Source organism: Mya arenaria, chromosome 3, assembly GCF_026914265.1.
Source record: "Mya arenaria isolate MELC-2E11 chromosome 3, ASM2691426v1".
Classification (NCBI taxonomy): domain Eukaryota; kingdom Metazoa; phylum Mollusca; class Bivalvia; order Myida; family Myidae; genus Mya; species Mya arenaria.
Window position 1 is genome coordinate 9306558 of NC_069124.1, and position 16400 is coordinate 9322957.

The 16400-nt window shown below is 34.6% G+C and overlaps 1 protein-coding gene across 8 annotated transcripts in view; it reads left to right on the forward strand.

Moving 5' to 3' along the window:
- The first annotated feature begins 553 nt into the window (after positions 1–553).
- LOC128227378 (transducin-like enhancer protein 4) overlaps positions 554–16400 on the forward strand; it is a 52046-nt gene continuing 36199 nt past the window's right edge. For all 8 annotated transcript variants that reach the window (XM_052937840.1, XM_052937843.1, XM_052937841.1 and 5 more), the window contains exons 1-5: positions 554–915; positions 1220–1317; positions 6218–6281; positions 8217–8261; positions 15997–16059. In XM_052937840.1, the coding sequence (XP_052793800.1) occupies positions 883–915; positions 1220–1317; positions 6218–6281; positions 8217–8261; positions 15997–16059 (303 nt within the window). In that variant the 5' untranslated portion in view covers positions 554–882. The remainder of the gene's footprint in view (positions 916–1219; positions 1318–6217; positions 6282–8216; positions 8262–15996; positions 16060–16400) is intronic.

Sequence of the window (16400 nt, forward strand, 5' to 3'; positions counted from 1 at the left end):
AACTTGAGCTTTGGTATATATTTTGAAATATGATACTATACACATTTTTTTTATTCTTAGAAACTAAAAAAGGCTCTCACACATACAATACACATGTATTCGGTAAGATACTCTTGGGTACCGAGAGGGTTTCCGTGTTATTTAATTAATAATATTATTTTAGTATTTATAAATGTTCAAAAGAACGCTTACTGACACATGACAGATCCTCGTGACAGATCATATCTTTCTCTCCCCTCCTCTCTTTCTCTCTACATATACATAATTATATGTGTATGTGATCTCTATATTTATGCGTGTATGTTCATCATTTTTCCGTCTTCTTTGATATTTCAAAGCGGCTTGCACGTGGAAATGATTGACAGTCAATTGAAACCGTTAATTATTCATGTTTTTACGCCTGAGAAAAATGTACACTTTCCTATTCGACGGAGAATCAATTAGTAGGCGTGGTCTGAAACCGCATAACATACTAATTGAACAGGTGCGTTGCTGATTGGAGAACGTCGTTCGACCAATGGAAACGTTCGTTACAAACGAGGATTATGTCGTTTCGGCGTGTATCTGGAAGCGGTGTGTGGCATATCGAGGTGCTGTTTTCACACAGAATATACACGATAAAACAGTGAAATTTACCAATAATTGCGTTAACAAGTGATTTTGGATGTATATGTATGAGTCACAACAATGTATTTTGGATTACCTATCGGATAGAATGGATATCCTGTGTTAAATTCACGAAAGTGTACCGGTTACCGCTCAATATTTAGTTCGAAGGTCATAACTCGCCGGTTTATGGGTAGCAGCATATAAAATACACACATTTACCCTGTTTAGTTACTCGGATTATGAATTTATAGTGATTTTTTTTTGTCAGTGTTTATGAACGACAGGATGTATCCTAACAGACACCCGGTAAGTTTGTCTGTGATTAAAGAAGCGATCAATTAACCATGATTCTTTGTTCTCGCCGCCTACTACCACTATGTTTAATCGTGTACTGCGGCATTCTACGCTGGTCGTGTCAGATTACACGATTCAAGGCGCGTACCGCATTCAAGTAACAACTGTTCATCTTTTGATATTTACCAGCTGTATGAAACGTTCTCTCTCACTGGCCAAACGTTGTTTAATCATGTTTATTTACATTGGGTAATATTGAATGCTATGTATATATACATGTATATGACCCAGATTTTTTGAGCTGTATCTTTTTCAGTCGCAACACCAGCCAGGTCAGCCTTTTAAGTTTACAGTGGCCGAGTCATGTGACAGGATCAAAGAAGAATTCAGCTTTCTACAAGCTCAGTACCACAGGTAATGGGTGTATGGCTGTCAGTGCTAATACCACTCTGTACACTGATGTGTAAATGACTTCCATGTGTACATTCAGTATTTAATATGATAGAAATGCTACTAGATCAATATATATAACTCATTTTATATTTATTGCATGGTTGAATCAACGAGAGATGATGTATGAGAAGGTGACATGTCCTAGCTCAGAGCACAGCAAAGGTATCCATGATAGACCGATGTTGACACATTTCAGCCACTAATGATTGGTTCTATGTTATGCATTAACTGGGTACATAATGAAAAAAATGGGAATATTTTATAATATTACATACATAGTTCTCACTGAATGGGTCTTACCTGATTTATAGAATAGACAAGCTTGTCACCCATATCTGCCTGAGCCTCCCAATATTACATACTCATGTATTAATTATCTTAGATGTGTTGTGTATAAGTTTGCTTTGTCATGTTTTCCACTCTGTAAAGTTGTACCCCACTGAGTTGATTTGCATTGTCAAACAATGCAAGGAAGATAATGATTCATCATCTTCTAATATTGCCATATCCTTGTTCTCAATTGCTACTGATTTGACCAGAGTGCAGTTTGAACCAATAGAGGGTGTTAGCCAGGTTTTAAACAGGACAGTGTGCTGGAGATAAAAAAGAGTACAATGTGAATTTCACAGAAAACGTTAGAAATTGTTCTAAATTAAAGTTATATTAGGAATCAACTGGTAAATATGAAAAGCTTGTATTGACATTTACAATCATATTTTTTAAAGGTTTAACCAAATCCATTTTTTTTATCTTGAGCATTTAAATCTATGAAGGCAGGAGAGTGCATAATTATGCTTGTCTCCATGAGGGAAGAAGGGTGCTCCCAAGAAAGGAAAGTGTGCAGCACCCTCCAAGAACTTACTCTACCTGGTAAAACCCTACAACTTTTTCAAGTTGGCCATTTTTCCATTTTAACCTATACAATGACCATAGCTATTAGCAATATTTTTCAGTGTAGGCCTGTCCAGAGGCATGTCAGGTTTCCTTAATGATTTACATGCTAGCTCCCCACCTAAGCCATTGGGGTTCGATTCCCATGTGGGCGTTTGTGAATGGTCAAACTGATTATCTTGACTGGTAAAGTGTTTTCTTTTTCATCACCACTGACAGCAAGATTATTTCATACTATGCACTGGAATGCCTTTGATCAATTGAGCTTTAATATTTGGTTCACAGGTTCATACATTATGATTAAACAAACCTATTTTGAAGTTATTCCGAGTTACACTGTCTATAGCCTTGGGATGAGACTGTGCAAGACAATGAATATGGATGATGTTAATTTTGCATACAGTAACCACACAATGGATAAACATTCTCATTGTTTACATTCAAATCTTTCCTACTCTGGATTTTTCATGGACATACTTCTTACAAATTAAGACTGTTTTAAGTGGGCTTGTTTTATTTAAATATATGAGCACATCATAAAATATTTCAAAGTATGCTGTTAACAGAGTTGTTAACAATATTCTGATGATTCAGCCCAATGGGTTTATCAAGGAATCATTTAGAAGAATAAATGCAGGTGTCACTTGTAGCATTCACCTGTCAATATTTGCTCAATATTTTATTCTCATCTTGTTATCATTCAGTAACTTGATATAATCTTTCCTCTTGGCCTTTGAGAGATTGTCCATTTAGTTATATCACAGTTGGGACTTGAAAGTGGTCTTTGAACATAAATATTTATCATCTAAGTGTGAGCCCTCCATATTTTTGAGAGGAGTGCCGCATGATAAAGGGCAAGGATACTAGATTTGTTGTACAATGTAATTGTAATTTATATGTTAATGCAGTGGTTGAAACTAAAACACAATCCCTGCACTGGTAGAACTGTCCGGGCTTGCACAAACTCAGACTTCTATACAGCAGGGCTGGTTGACCGGTAGCAATAAGTTTGAATTCAGGCTTGTTCATCCAAAAGTCTTATTTCGATTACTGAAAATGTACCATTCCCTAATTTTTCTGCATAGTTTTACATCCCAATGATAAGATAATTTGACTGTGTTGATGGTTTAGTTGTATAGGTGGCTGCCTCTCAACTAATGTTTCGGGTTCGAGTCTCACCATGAGAAGAGAATATTCTCTTGCCTTAAAGCTATTTTCAGCCTGAAGCTGATTGAAATTGAATTGATATAAATACTTTTGCAAGTTATATAGTTTATAGTCCATAAACAGACTGTCATAAAAAATAATTAATATAATGCCGTTCAATGAGAAAGGTTAACATTTTACTTTTACCATTCTCATGCATTTGAAAGTGAATTCGTTTGGTACTTATTCAAGCTTTTGTTTGTGGTTAGCCAGTGTAAAGAGGAAAGAGACGCCGCCAAAAACAAGAGAGTAAAACACTCTCAGAAGTGCACCAGTGGTTTGTGGTTTGGACATATGACAAAGTACTGGTAACTGCAGGCATAACAATGTCTGAAACGAACAATGTTTTGTATTCTGAGTTTACCAAGCAAACAGAAATAATATTCTTCTGAGCAGGATATACCTGATCTGGCCAACATCTGTGGATGTGGGCATCCCTTGATGTTCAACCTATTGAATATTTATATAAAATCATGTACAAGTAAATTTACTATTTGAAAAACGTGGCACCCAATACCAAAATTCTGACATAAAAACACAAGAATTTGTACACCAATGATGTAAAAGGCACGAATGGATCATTCAGAAAGGTATCACATCTTCTGGAGCAGTCTTCATTCCTTCTTCATCAAGACCAAACGACTTAATCGGTGATGATGTCTGATTGGTTAGCGACGGCTGATTAGTAAGCGTATCAGACTCTGGATCAGAGGGTCCTATGTTTGATCTCCACTTGGGAGTTTTGTGGATTTTATATGTGCTGGTAATCACCCTGGAATGGTAAATGGTTCTTAAAACATATCACTGAGGTTTATTTTTTTTTACATTAATTGAGTAATCGTTAAGGTGACCACAACCAGAGTTATTGAGGTAGTACACAGGTGCTTTAGGGATTGCTGGTGACATAACTTATATTACTTAAAATTGTCAACATTCAAGAATTATGGTCAGTGTTAGTGAATATTGTTGTAACTTATATGCACAGTACTGTAGTTATAGAATGGTAAGCTAATTCTACTATTCTACTTGATACTTTGATGTGGGAGTTGAAGCGTCGAGGAAAATATAGACACGCTCTCAAACATTGTACATTCGCAAACAAAGCACTTCAGAGTCAGTGTTGCTTGTTCATCATTGCACTGTGAGAATAATCTTACTGTTAATACATAAATGTTTTCTCTGCACCTATCTGGGCAGTTAAGATCACACATCAATAGCATTTCTGAGCATATAATTTCAAATATTAATTATGATTTATACATACATGCATACATGAACAACTTTTTTGTAAAACATATCTTGGAAGGAACATACTCTCTAATTCCTAATGTCCAATGTCACATTTTTATAGTGAAGTAATTACCATTTCTCATGTGGTATTTATTGATTGTAATTGGCGGTTTTTGCTATTGACTGCCAGCTACTTGCCAGGCCTATTAGGTAGCAGAGTCTTGAGCTGTTTTGAATTCTTTCCATTATAATAATTGTAGATAAAGATCAGACATTATTTGGTATTTTTCTCAGTTTTTTGACAGGTTCTTTTTTTGTAAATGTTATTGGCAATTAAACAATTTTTAGTGTATATTTCGGTCATTTTCAAAACTCTTGGTGTGTTTATACTGGTTAAGCTTTGATTCTGTTTGGTTATGTTATACAGTCTTATATGGTGTGTGAATTTTAGAAGGAGTTTATCTGTAATGAGTACCAAGTAATGTCAACATCATTTTGTACTGGAATGAATGATGCAATGTGACAGTCCAACAGTAACAATTGTTGCGTATCACAGCGAGTATTGCAGCATTCAGTCGTGTGTTGACCGAGTTTGATTTTAGAGCATGGAAAACATGTGCTTGATGTCAACTACTGAGTTACGCATCACGTTTTATTTACAAGTCTCAAAATACCAGACAGTAGGTTAGATTTCCATTTTGGGCACGGCTGATTGTGGTTTGTAAATAGATAGGTATTGTAACAATAGCTAATTAGAAACCTTCGTCACCCAGTTATGGGTGATTAATACATGGATTGATAGTTCATTATGTGGTTAATTAATGCATGTTTACACACTGTTCTTGGTTGCATTTGAATCACTTAAGACATTGACAATTTTTGAGGGTGTTGACAATGATATATATATATATTGGCGCTAATGTCTTGTGTTTTATTTTTTTGGGCAAGTTTTTCTGTACATTGATGGGGAGGTTATACATGGGTGGCGACGGAAAATCATATTAAGGCTGATCTTTTAAATTGGTGTGCAACTGTCATCTTTGCAGGACCAACTTGTGACCTATATTCAAGAAAAAAAATGATATTCAGATATGGACAAATGATATGGTACAGAAGTACAAAATTATGTTTGACTTAAAATTCCTGCAGAGAAATTTGTCATCTGAGATGCTTTGTTGTTCTCTGAGCAGAATTTAAAATCATTACAACATTGAATCATTGCCTCAGCCTGCATGGACCTTTTGAAGAATTCTCTAAAAATCTGCATATTAGATGCAGAACAGAATAATAAGTATGTGATTAGGCCACACTAAAAAATAACTTTGCTTGGCCTTAATCCCACCTCACATTTTAAGGAGTAGGAAGGTATTTATATATATATATGTACATGTTTCATAGCCCCTTAATTCTGTAATAAAAAAATAGTCTGCTGGGGATGGGGGCTGTTTAGTGAGATGGTTGAGTCAGGCCAAACAAACTGTTTAGTGGTTGTGGCCTTGTGTATCTTTGTTACAAAGCCCTCTGTCTCTTTCAGTCTCAAGATGGAGTGTGAGAAACTTGCTCAGGAGAAAACAGAAATGCAGAGACACTATGTCATGGTAAGTGCTAATAAGCCACACTATTTTTTTTACCTTTTTTCCACCCGCAGCAAAAGAGTTCTTTTCAATGTTCTATAAAAATTATATTTGTTGTATATATATGAGAACTGCTTAACTCGGTGAAATCCTTCATTGGCTCCCTGTGAGTGTATTTTAGTACAGTTGTCAATGTAATATGCCCTTTTTCTAGAATTTTTACTTTTATGTAATAATCGTTCTTTTATATATGATTTACAATCTAGTGTATCAAGTTGATATCTTTGCAAATTAAAGGGCCCTGGCCCCATTCACAAAATAAGTATTGTATTTTAAAGTGTATCATCCATTACGTTTTCTCCGTCTCATATAGTTTTAAACAAGTCCTGGAGTTGAGCTAAGGCAGTCTGTCTGCGATCAATTCCCAATATTCGGAGATCTGAGTATGGGCCATATCGGCCTGGAAACATTACAGCATGTGAACTGTCTGAGATTTAATGACACTTTTGGAGACAGCCACTCTCGTCATTCATTGGCTGAAAATGAAGGTCATAGAGGTCACATGACTTGTATTGGAAAGACGGGAACTGGATCTATTTGGAAAGAATCGTGACACTTCATTTGATTATTTGAGATGAGCGGTGCTTGTATAATGCTGCTGTAGCTTTTTTGAGTGAATTCTACTGCTTCCCTGGAAACTAATTGTATTCAACAATCTGTTTAATCATTCAGTCTTTGTTTGAAAAAGCATGCAACATTATTTTCATAAATAGTTTTATTTTTGGTCAGTTCAATGGAAGAAGATGAAATTTGCTTTAAAATGGGGACAGACATATTTTTCACCTAGAATTAAAAAAAATGCTACTATGAGAAAAATCTGGTGGTTTTTGGCATGTAATAGAATTAAAGGGGGAAAGTTACGAAAAGACAGGAAGCCTTGTTAAAGTTTATTGCTCGAGTTCACTGCATTGAAAAGACATTCAATGGTTCCTTTACATCAAATAAGGTAACTACTCAACTGTTAACACATGAGTCAGCCGACTTGCTAAATATTTATTTAAATGTTTTAACCTATTTGAGACTTGCCAGATCGGGTATCAGAACGCTATCTTTGTTACTTGTATGTATTTTTTGGGGGCATGGTGAATGACAGGTATTCTTTTCTAATCTGATAGTGTCATTATCAGCTACATCAAAATTGAGGTCTAGTGACTCCAGGAGTATACCTGAGTAAAACTAATGTGAAATAGTTGTTTGTGCAGTAATTTGTTAAACCATCAGTGAGAGAATGTTTACGTGGAGCAATTGACTGCATACGGTCTGCATTACTGTCAATACTTAGAGGCTTAGGTTTGGTTTATTAATTGTATGGTAAAAAACAAAACAGACATTTGATCGAACGGATCGTGTTTTCACTGATATTCAAAATGTACTTATTGAGGGTCAAACTGCATCAGTCAAGGATCGAACTGCATCAAAGTGCTTTAACCTAAAACATTATATATATCATATGTAGAAACGGCGCAATTTTGCATTGTCCCTTATTGGTATTCACAAAATGTCCCCTTCAAGTAGAAGTCCTTAGAAGCAATCTATGCTTTTTTGCCTATGAAATATGGATCAACCAGCCTATGGTGTTTTATGCCATAGATAATGGTACATCAATCAACAATGAAAACATCTGATCTGGGAATAATAATAATGCAAGCGTTGGCAGCGAAAATGGCCCAATTGCATGATAACAGCATATCCCATAACACAGATATCTGCCACGATTCTTATTTCCTTAAAAATCCTGTCAATTTTCCAAGTCTTTAGACAACACACACGAATGTTTTTCAATGAAGAATTAGTCATCAACATTTTATAACAAATAAATTCAACACTTGTTTATACGTGTGAACTAGGGGCTTTGTAGTAAACATTTGATTTATTTTATCTTGTATTTCTCTTTTGCAGTATTACGAGATGTCATATGGACTCAATGTGGAAATGCATAAACAGGTATGTCTTAATTTCTTGTAACAAACAATGTCAGACCATCTCTTATTAGACTAGAGAAAAAGATCTAGATTCAGAAGAATTCTTGGTTAATTAAATAACTGTTTATTGTTCATTATTTGTATTTAAAACTGTGACCGCTGTCTGGGGTTTAAAAGGGTAAAAGTCTGACTGTTCGACAAGTTCATGTACAAGGACACTACTTTCCTTGTGAAGTGGAGTGAAGCATGTTTAGTACGATGTAACCGCTGCTGTTTTAGTTGTTAAACAGGATGATGTATGGGAGTGTAGGTTACCTGACAAGAAGCCATGTTTCGCTGTTGTTTGCATGCTGTCTACATGTTGATTGTTGTTAGAGACAATGTCAACATGCAGCCCATCTTGTTCTTGAGAGCAAGCAATAAAAGCATTCCTAAAATAATACTTTCATACTCTTGTAACGAGACAAAACATGAATCGCACCTTCAATGAGCTTTACAACAGTTGTATGAAATCAGATTCTTTATTGTCTGTGAGTTTAAATGCTCAATCCTACATTTGCATAATGGTGTTTGAATTGGCTGGTATTTATAAAACATCATCTTTTTTAAATCATCCTAACTCGATTTCTTACGACTTCTTAGGTCTATTTCCTTAAAGTTAAATTTTCATAGTCAATTTAATAGATAAGGAAATGTGACTTTTTACAGAAACGGATGGATTTTACTTTTAGTCAATAAAGTTAAAGTATGACTTGATGTTTTATGGATACTGGCCCAGGGCTTTATTGAGTTTTGGTTGTTCCAGTTAACAACACCTTTATAAAATCTCACAAAAAAACCGCAGATGTGCCAGTGTGTACATACCATTGAAGTGTAGAGGTTATTAGATATTGTGGTCAGTTTTTGACCACAGTAAAATAGCCAATGATCAGCGGAGCGAACATTCTTTAATGGTCAAGTTGGCCAAGATGTACCTTCCTTGGTGAGAATGCCTGAGGTGTACTTGCTGATAATTGACATTATTTATCTGATGGTAACAAAGCTATTGTGAGGTTGTACATGATAATTTTGAAGCAATTAGGCAGTACTTTCTGCAGGCGATTTTAAATCAAGTGTCTTTTTTCAATGTTGCTTGTTGACAATCTGCCTTAAGGTTATTACCATGAAAGTTGTGAAAGTCACCCTACCTTGACGTTTGTTTGGCGAAGGATTTAATTGTATATCAGAGAGATATTCGGAAGATAACACCATTACATTACACAACATAAATAGTTTTAAAATGTTACAAGTGGATTAATTTTCATGTTTATTTTTACAGAGTCAATATTTGAAACGGTCCAATGTTGATTTTACATATCCAGATAGACATTAACTTTTGAAACTGTTGAATTATTAGTACCAAGGAAAGCAGTATTTATTAAATAATTTATTGTAAATTATTGTGTCACTTTTTATAATGTTGTTTAAAACATATTAACAATAGGGTTTTGGTCTTGATGTTAAATGTGGTTTGTGGTAAGGTCCAAAGTTGAACTGCAAAGATTTGTGGTGGGTGAGTCATAAAATACATTTTTGTTGGATTGCTTGTGGTATTTTGCATCAATCAAACACAGTTTTCCTTCGCAATTATGCAAAAAGCATGTCTTAGCATAACTAACTCTTTGTTGAATCAAGTACAAGTCAAGTTTATCATGTATACATTAGGTAAAATGTAAGGGTGATGCATTTTGTGGAAGAAAAAATACAGCAATTAATTTCAGTGTCATTCGGCATATCGGAAATCAAAGCCCACAATTTTCCAGTGTTTTGTGCATTTAATGTCGTCATTAATTGATAAATGAAGTAACTGATGTTTTAACATATAAAATGATACAACAATAACAAACATACACAGATTTCAAGTAATTCAACTCCTTGTAAACAATTTAAACTCTAGCAATTTTTGTAAGTATGTAGTTCCTACCACATCGGTACGCTACAACATAATTTGTTTTATAGGAAACACTTAGATATCAATTAGAATTTATCATGTTTTCTCTTCTGTTTGTATTGTTGTAAACATTATCCCCAAGTTGTATAAGAGTCGTAAAACAACATTTTTAACATAACTTTGAAATTGATAGAACATTTTAAAACCCTTCTTAATTTTTGGCAGTAACTTGGAAATCCTGCTGAGATATCTCGGAAACCTTTGAACGCCTGGAATTATAATGGTGCCTGGAACAGATGTGGGGATAATCATCTGAATATACATTACAAGCCTAGGAAAACCACAAAGTTGTAATATTTTCTTCTGTGGTTAAAATGACTTTCATAATTATGTTACCATGGCAATTAGGTTTAAAAAGTAAGGATAACATTTACGGTTTTAAATTGAAACTTAAATGATTTCTATTTCTAGATTTTTATCACCAGTAGCAGCTGAATGGACTATGAACTATTTATGTTTCCCCCATTCATGGGGAGATGTATTGTTTTTGCTCTGTCTGTCAGTCCATCAGTCAGTACGCCACATTTCATTTGCACTCAATAACTATAGACGCTTGGACCTGGGAACTTCATACTTGGTATGCAGGTTGATCATGACTATTAGATGACCCATAGTGATTTTGAGATTAGTAGGTCAAAGGTCAAGGTCGCAGTAACCTTGAGGTGAAAAAACTGTTTCCCCTCAAAAACTAATGAACAGTGGGGCCCTTCTTCATACTTGATATGCAAGTTGGTCATGTTTAGTAGATGACTCCTTGTGATTTTGAGGTCACTAGGTCAAGGTCACAGTGACTTTCAAGTGTAAAACTTATTTTGGATCACTGATCCTATGCAGTAGATTGTTCACTACTGAATACAGCTGAATAGGCCAAACATCAAGGTCACTGTTGTCTCCAGTCGAAAAGTACAAATTTCATGTTCATTGTTGATTATTTTTCACTATGACCACACAATGGTGGAGACAAGCGCCTTTTAAAAAAACCCATCTCTAGTTTGACTCTACTTTTATTTGAAACTTGGATATTCTTTTAAATACAATAAACCAAAAACCCATGAATTATGGAAACAAGTTTTCTGTAAGAGGGAAGGATTTTCATACTGTTGTTCATCCTTGTTGTATTCTCCATTCAATGTACTTTGCTGCTTAAAAACAATTATGAAAATTGTCAAGCCCTTTGTTTTAAGACGTTCGTTGCATTGTCATTGTTAGCGAAATTATAAGGATGTATGCTAAATGTTATTAGAATATAAAAGTGTGTAGGCTTTTAGATATAAATAAGCCTGCGGTAAAACAATTTAGATGTACTTAATAGCCAAGTGCTTTTCAAGTGTTCAAATATGTTTTGAGAAGTTTATAAGAGAAATATCCGCATTAATGGATTGAGGTGTTTTGTTCAATATCGCTGCGTAACAGTTTCCTGATAACTTTATCTATCCTGATTGTCTTTTTTACAAGGGCATTTGTTTTAATTTGACTGTTTCCATTGTTTATAAAAAAACTAAAAGGGTTGTTTGTTTTCTATTACATTATTAAAAAGATCTTGAACAGTTTAAAAATCTATCACACAGAGTCCATAATAATAGTAATACACTAAAACCACTTTTTTTAAACTGCTGAGCAGGTTGCTCCACAGCATTTACAATAGACTGCCCATCCAAACGCCAGACCGACCAACTGACCAACGGCTGTGGATCCGACTCCAATACACCCCCATTTGCTGGTTGAAATAAGTAACTTTTTCAAGACATTCTTCCCATTGAAATGAACCAATGGGTTGTAGTTGCCATAAATATCCAAACAAATTCTGTCTTGTACAAGGCATGTACTCATAAACACTGTTGGTAGCTCTGGAGCCAGTAAATTTGATTCTACATTGAATGAATGGTTACAGCTGAGAAAAAAGTCTTGGAAAAGGCAAGCATTCTATTTTTAGCAGCCAATAACACTTGTGTGACTTCTTCTGTTGGAACTGTTGGAATCAAAGATGAGAGCTGCTTCTGAAATGTTATCTTTATCATTTGATCACAGCTCTGGAAATGTATCTTGGTAGAAATGATAACGGCCCTCTTTTCAAGAAAATTAATCAGCAACAAAATAAAACTTCTTGATGAATAGATCGTTAGACATGCCTTCTGTATTTTGTATTTCAAATGTATTAGAAGTTGTGCGTTTTCGTTGAGCACATGATACAAGGAATATGTAGGCTGCTCTGTGGCATAGCACTGTTATTTTTTAAGATATCGAAATGTTTCAGTAATTCAAATATTTCACTCACTGAACTTGTGTTTATCAAATAACCTTAAAAACATGGCAATTGATATTACTACAAAATCGTATACAATTAAGTGTACTCTCTATAACCTGTATAAGCTGTAACCAGCCTGTTTAATGGCATCAAGTAGGTTTCTTGATAATTAGGTATAAACAGTGGTGAACCTGTGATAAATTAGCTCCAGATAAATCAATAAAATGCGTGTACAGTGGAGCAATTACTTGCTGAATGTCCAATTAATCAACAGATGCATACACCCCCTTTGACTGCAAACTAGTTCCCTCCAAAAACCTGCAAATCCAATGTCAAGCGAGTGTGAAATTTCATTGAATTATTGATATCTGGCAGGCGCCCCCTATCGGCTCCCAAATCACAGGAAATCCCTATTTAATGTGATCGGAAGGTAATCCAATCATCTAAGGCCCTACCAGGAGGGCCCTAGGGGCCTCTCATCATGTTGAAGGGCTGCCTCTCAATGTTTTCTCTCAATAGTCACATTCTTGCTGAACCTGTTTGTTGTAATGAAAAGGGACATTTAGTGGCCAGAGCTGAAATGTGTGAATAGGTTACAAGTTTACAACAGGCTAGGACTACTGGATATTGTTTGGTACAACTGAGATGCAGACAAGTGTATCTAGATGCGTTGTAGTGAATAGGTACACTGTTATTGCGTCTGCTTGTGAGAGAGTACAGGAAGATGGTTATGAAATGCTAAACTAAATTCCAAGGTTACTATAATCATTGAAAGGCCTATAATTTATTGCTAAATTTATTTTTTAGACATGTTGCAATTGATATTAGTTCAAGATATTTAGTAACTGCTTTTATACTTCAAGAAACATGTCTATACAGTTTAGATTTGAACTGTGTTTCTCTCTTTTTTTAGAGCCATTTTTTTTAGATGAAGATGGTTCTACTTTGATAAAAATATTCAAGGTTTGACATGTTTAACAAGACTGAAGGTTCGAGATCCACAACATTAGATTTCAATACTTTGTCTTCTGATGGTTCTTTTCTGCATATCTAAGCTTTAAGGTTTAAAAGATGAAGTAATATTACTGGAAGTTTTCTACTGGAGGGAGGTAAAAAGCCATCCTGGGAAGATGAGCTTCAATTACCTGATTACTTTCCTCAGTCTTCAGGCTATCAAAGGCAGTTCTGCATTTTTGTCATGTTTTCCCCTCAACATGCAATGGAAATAAATGGATTATGATGGAAAATGTTTCGCTATCTCCAACTTGGCATCCACTATGGTTAATTACGCTTATGAAATCAATTTGTCGGTGATGAATTCTCAAGGGTTGTGCATTTTCAAGTATGTGCACATGGTGAGATGTCTTGCCTTTGATCATAGAGTGTATGTGACCTATGATTGTATAGATTGTAATTGAATAAGGGAAAAGTATTATTTTATGAAGCAACATTAATGGCAGATTAAATAGCAAACAAAAGATGTTACGCGGATAACTTTTGTTGTTCATTTGAGAAATTATTAATATAAATCATAAGTTATTAAAGTATTTAATGTCACAGTCTTTTTTGCTACAGCATCAATAATAATTGTTACATGTTCCTGGCTGTAAAATCTGCATTATAATTATTATGATCAGTTTCCAATAATTTGTCTGCCCCAAGCCTACAAAATGGCCACGTGACTTTTACAAGTTGCTGGTGGAATACTTAATGGTGGCGAGTGCTGGCGGCTTGCTATTTTGACATGTTTCGGGGGAATCATACTGACATTATTGATCGAACTTGTCCAAGATCACAGCTCCGTGGTGATAAACTGCTCAAGTGTTTTATTTCTATGTTTAGTGCGCATACTTGTGCAAATAAGCTTTGGAACACAATGAGAGATTTCAAGATCAATTGGCTAAAGAAAATATTGCCTCCTAGAAGCAGGCAAATGAAAAACAATTTGATCTTTATTTGTTCAGTAAATATTTACTCTGGAATAAGAATACCAACCCTGTTTGAATAAGGTGTTTAATCAACATAGCAGGAAAATAGGGTCAGCCATAGATTATTTTAGAAATTTAATGCCTTTGGAAATATTAAATTTCAAGCCATTGTTTGCAAAGACGAATTCTTATCAATGAAAGAATGTACCGAAGATTTTTCTTGCAAATGTCATGAACAGTTCATTGGTTTTAGAGGCAGTTATTAATTTTGGCAAAAAGATAGAATTGCAGACAAACAAGGTTAAGTCCCAATTAAGTCTCAACAAATTTAACTACTCCTGTTTCAGCAATGTTGGCCTGAAAATGAAAATTTAGTGGGGAAAATATAACCCTCTGCACCTTGGTGTCAAATAATCAAATAATATGTCAGAGTTGACAGTTTTAACCAATCAGAAATCAGTATTTTATAACCTCTGAACTGTCATAAATCTCATTAATATTCATTAGGTTCAAAACATGTTTTCTAATTTCCCTATGGGCCCATTGACATTTTCATTTGTAGGCAATCAGATCATCAGGGAATAGAGAGCGAATTGCATCTTATCTATTTTCTGCTAAGATTTCTCTTAACATTCACATTATCTTATCCCCTTTTCTCCAAAAATGGAAGTTCTTCAATGGACAGATGTTATATAGAATTTTTTTGTGGTATTTCAGTGACAATCAATGTTTTGATGGTTACCACACAGGCAAGATTTTTTCAGCCTATTTGGACGTAATCTTGTCTAATTAATTTCGTATAAACTTTGGCAGTGTTTCCAGTTAATTACACTTATAGCAAATAAGTGAAATATTGTAATCATGTTCTTGTTATGCATAACATTAAAAATGTTTATAAAAAATTGTTTGGCTCAGGTGCAATCTTTTCCATTACGAAAAAGTGCAGAAACTGTTGCCATGTCAAGCATATAACTAGTTCATCAGATATTGCAATTTCCAATATTCCCGATTGATTTTGCACTGAAATTCAACCAGAAATTGTGCAGACGGTCTGTCTGATTAACCCAAAGCTCATGGCTATAAGGACACAAGATGGCAAGAATTAATTGTGTCAATTTAAGATGACGACTATGACAAAGACTAAGGTCCGCGCGTGCTCTGCCATGGAGAACAAAGGGTTGACGCATGTCCCTGACTTCGCCTGCTAATGTTTATTGCAACAATAGACGTCTTGAGTCTTGAGATATTGAAATTTGATGCGAGTGTCCAAATGAGGGGAAGTAATTATTTTGGGTAAAAAGCTTGGACAGTGGTCACAATGATAAAATGTGTGTTATTTTAGAGGTGGTTTTGTATAGTATTGTTAATGAGGATGAAGAAACTGACTTTATTCTTTCATACAATTAATTTGTGAATCTTAAATGGTTGAATGCCTTAACTTCTTTCATCAACTGTTTTATGCATTTCAAAGTAAATCAATGGAAGAATTTATTGCAGCTTCAATCTTGGATCAGTGTAAATTTATTATGTTTGTTATATTTATCATATGGCAATATCAGTTCCAATTAGTGATGTAATACCTTTATTTTTGCAGACAGAGATTGCCAAGCGGTTGAATGCAATATGTGCTCAAGTGATTCCGTTCCTCTCACAAGAAGTATGTATAGAGTCTAGCTGTGATTATTAGTTTGTATAGAGTCTAGCTGCGATAATTAGTTTATATAATAGTCTTGCTGTGATTATAAGTTTGTATAGAGTCTAGCTTTGAAAATTTGTTTGCAATAATTTTCTAATCAACTAATGTTCTTTCATAAAAGCTCTTTAGAAAAATTTATAAAATTGATATTTATAATCGAGGAAGATTGAGAAAATGACACATTAAATCTTAATGTCTCTAATTTTTTAGCCGTTTTTAAGATTCAGCATTTTGAGCTTTGATATATGCCTTAGTATGAACATGGCATCTTGATCTCAGATTAAATGTTTAATGAATGAATT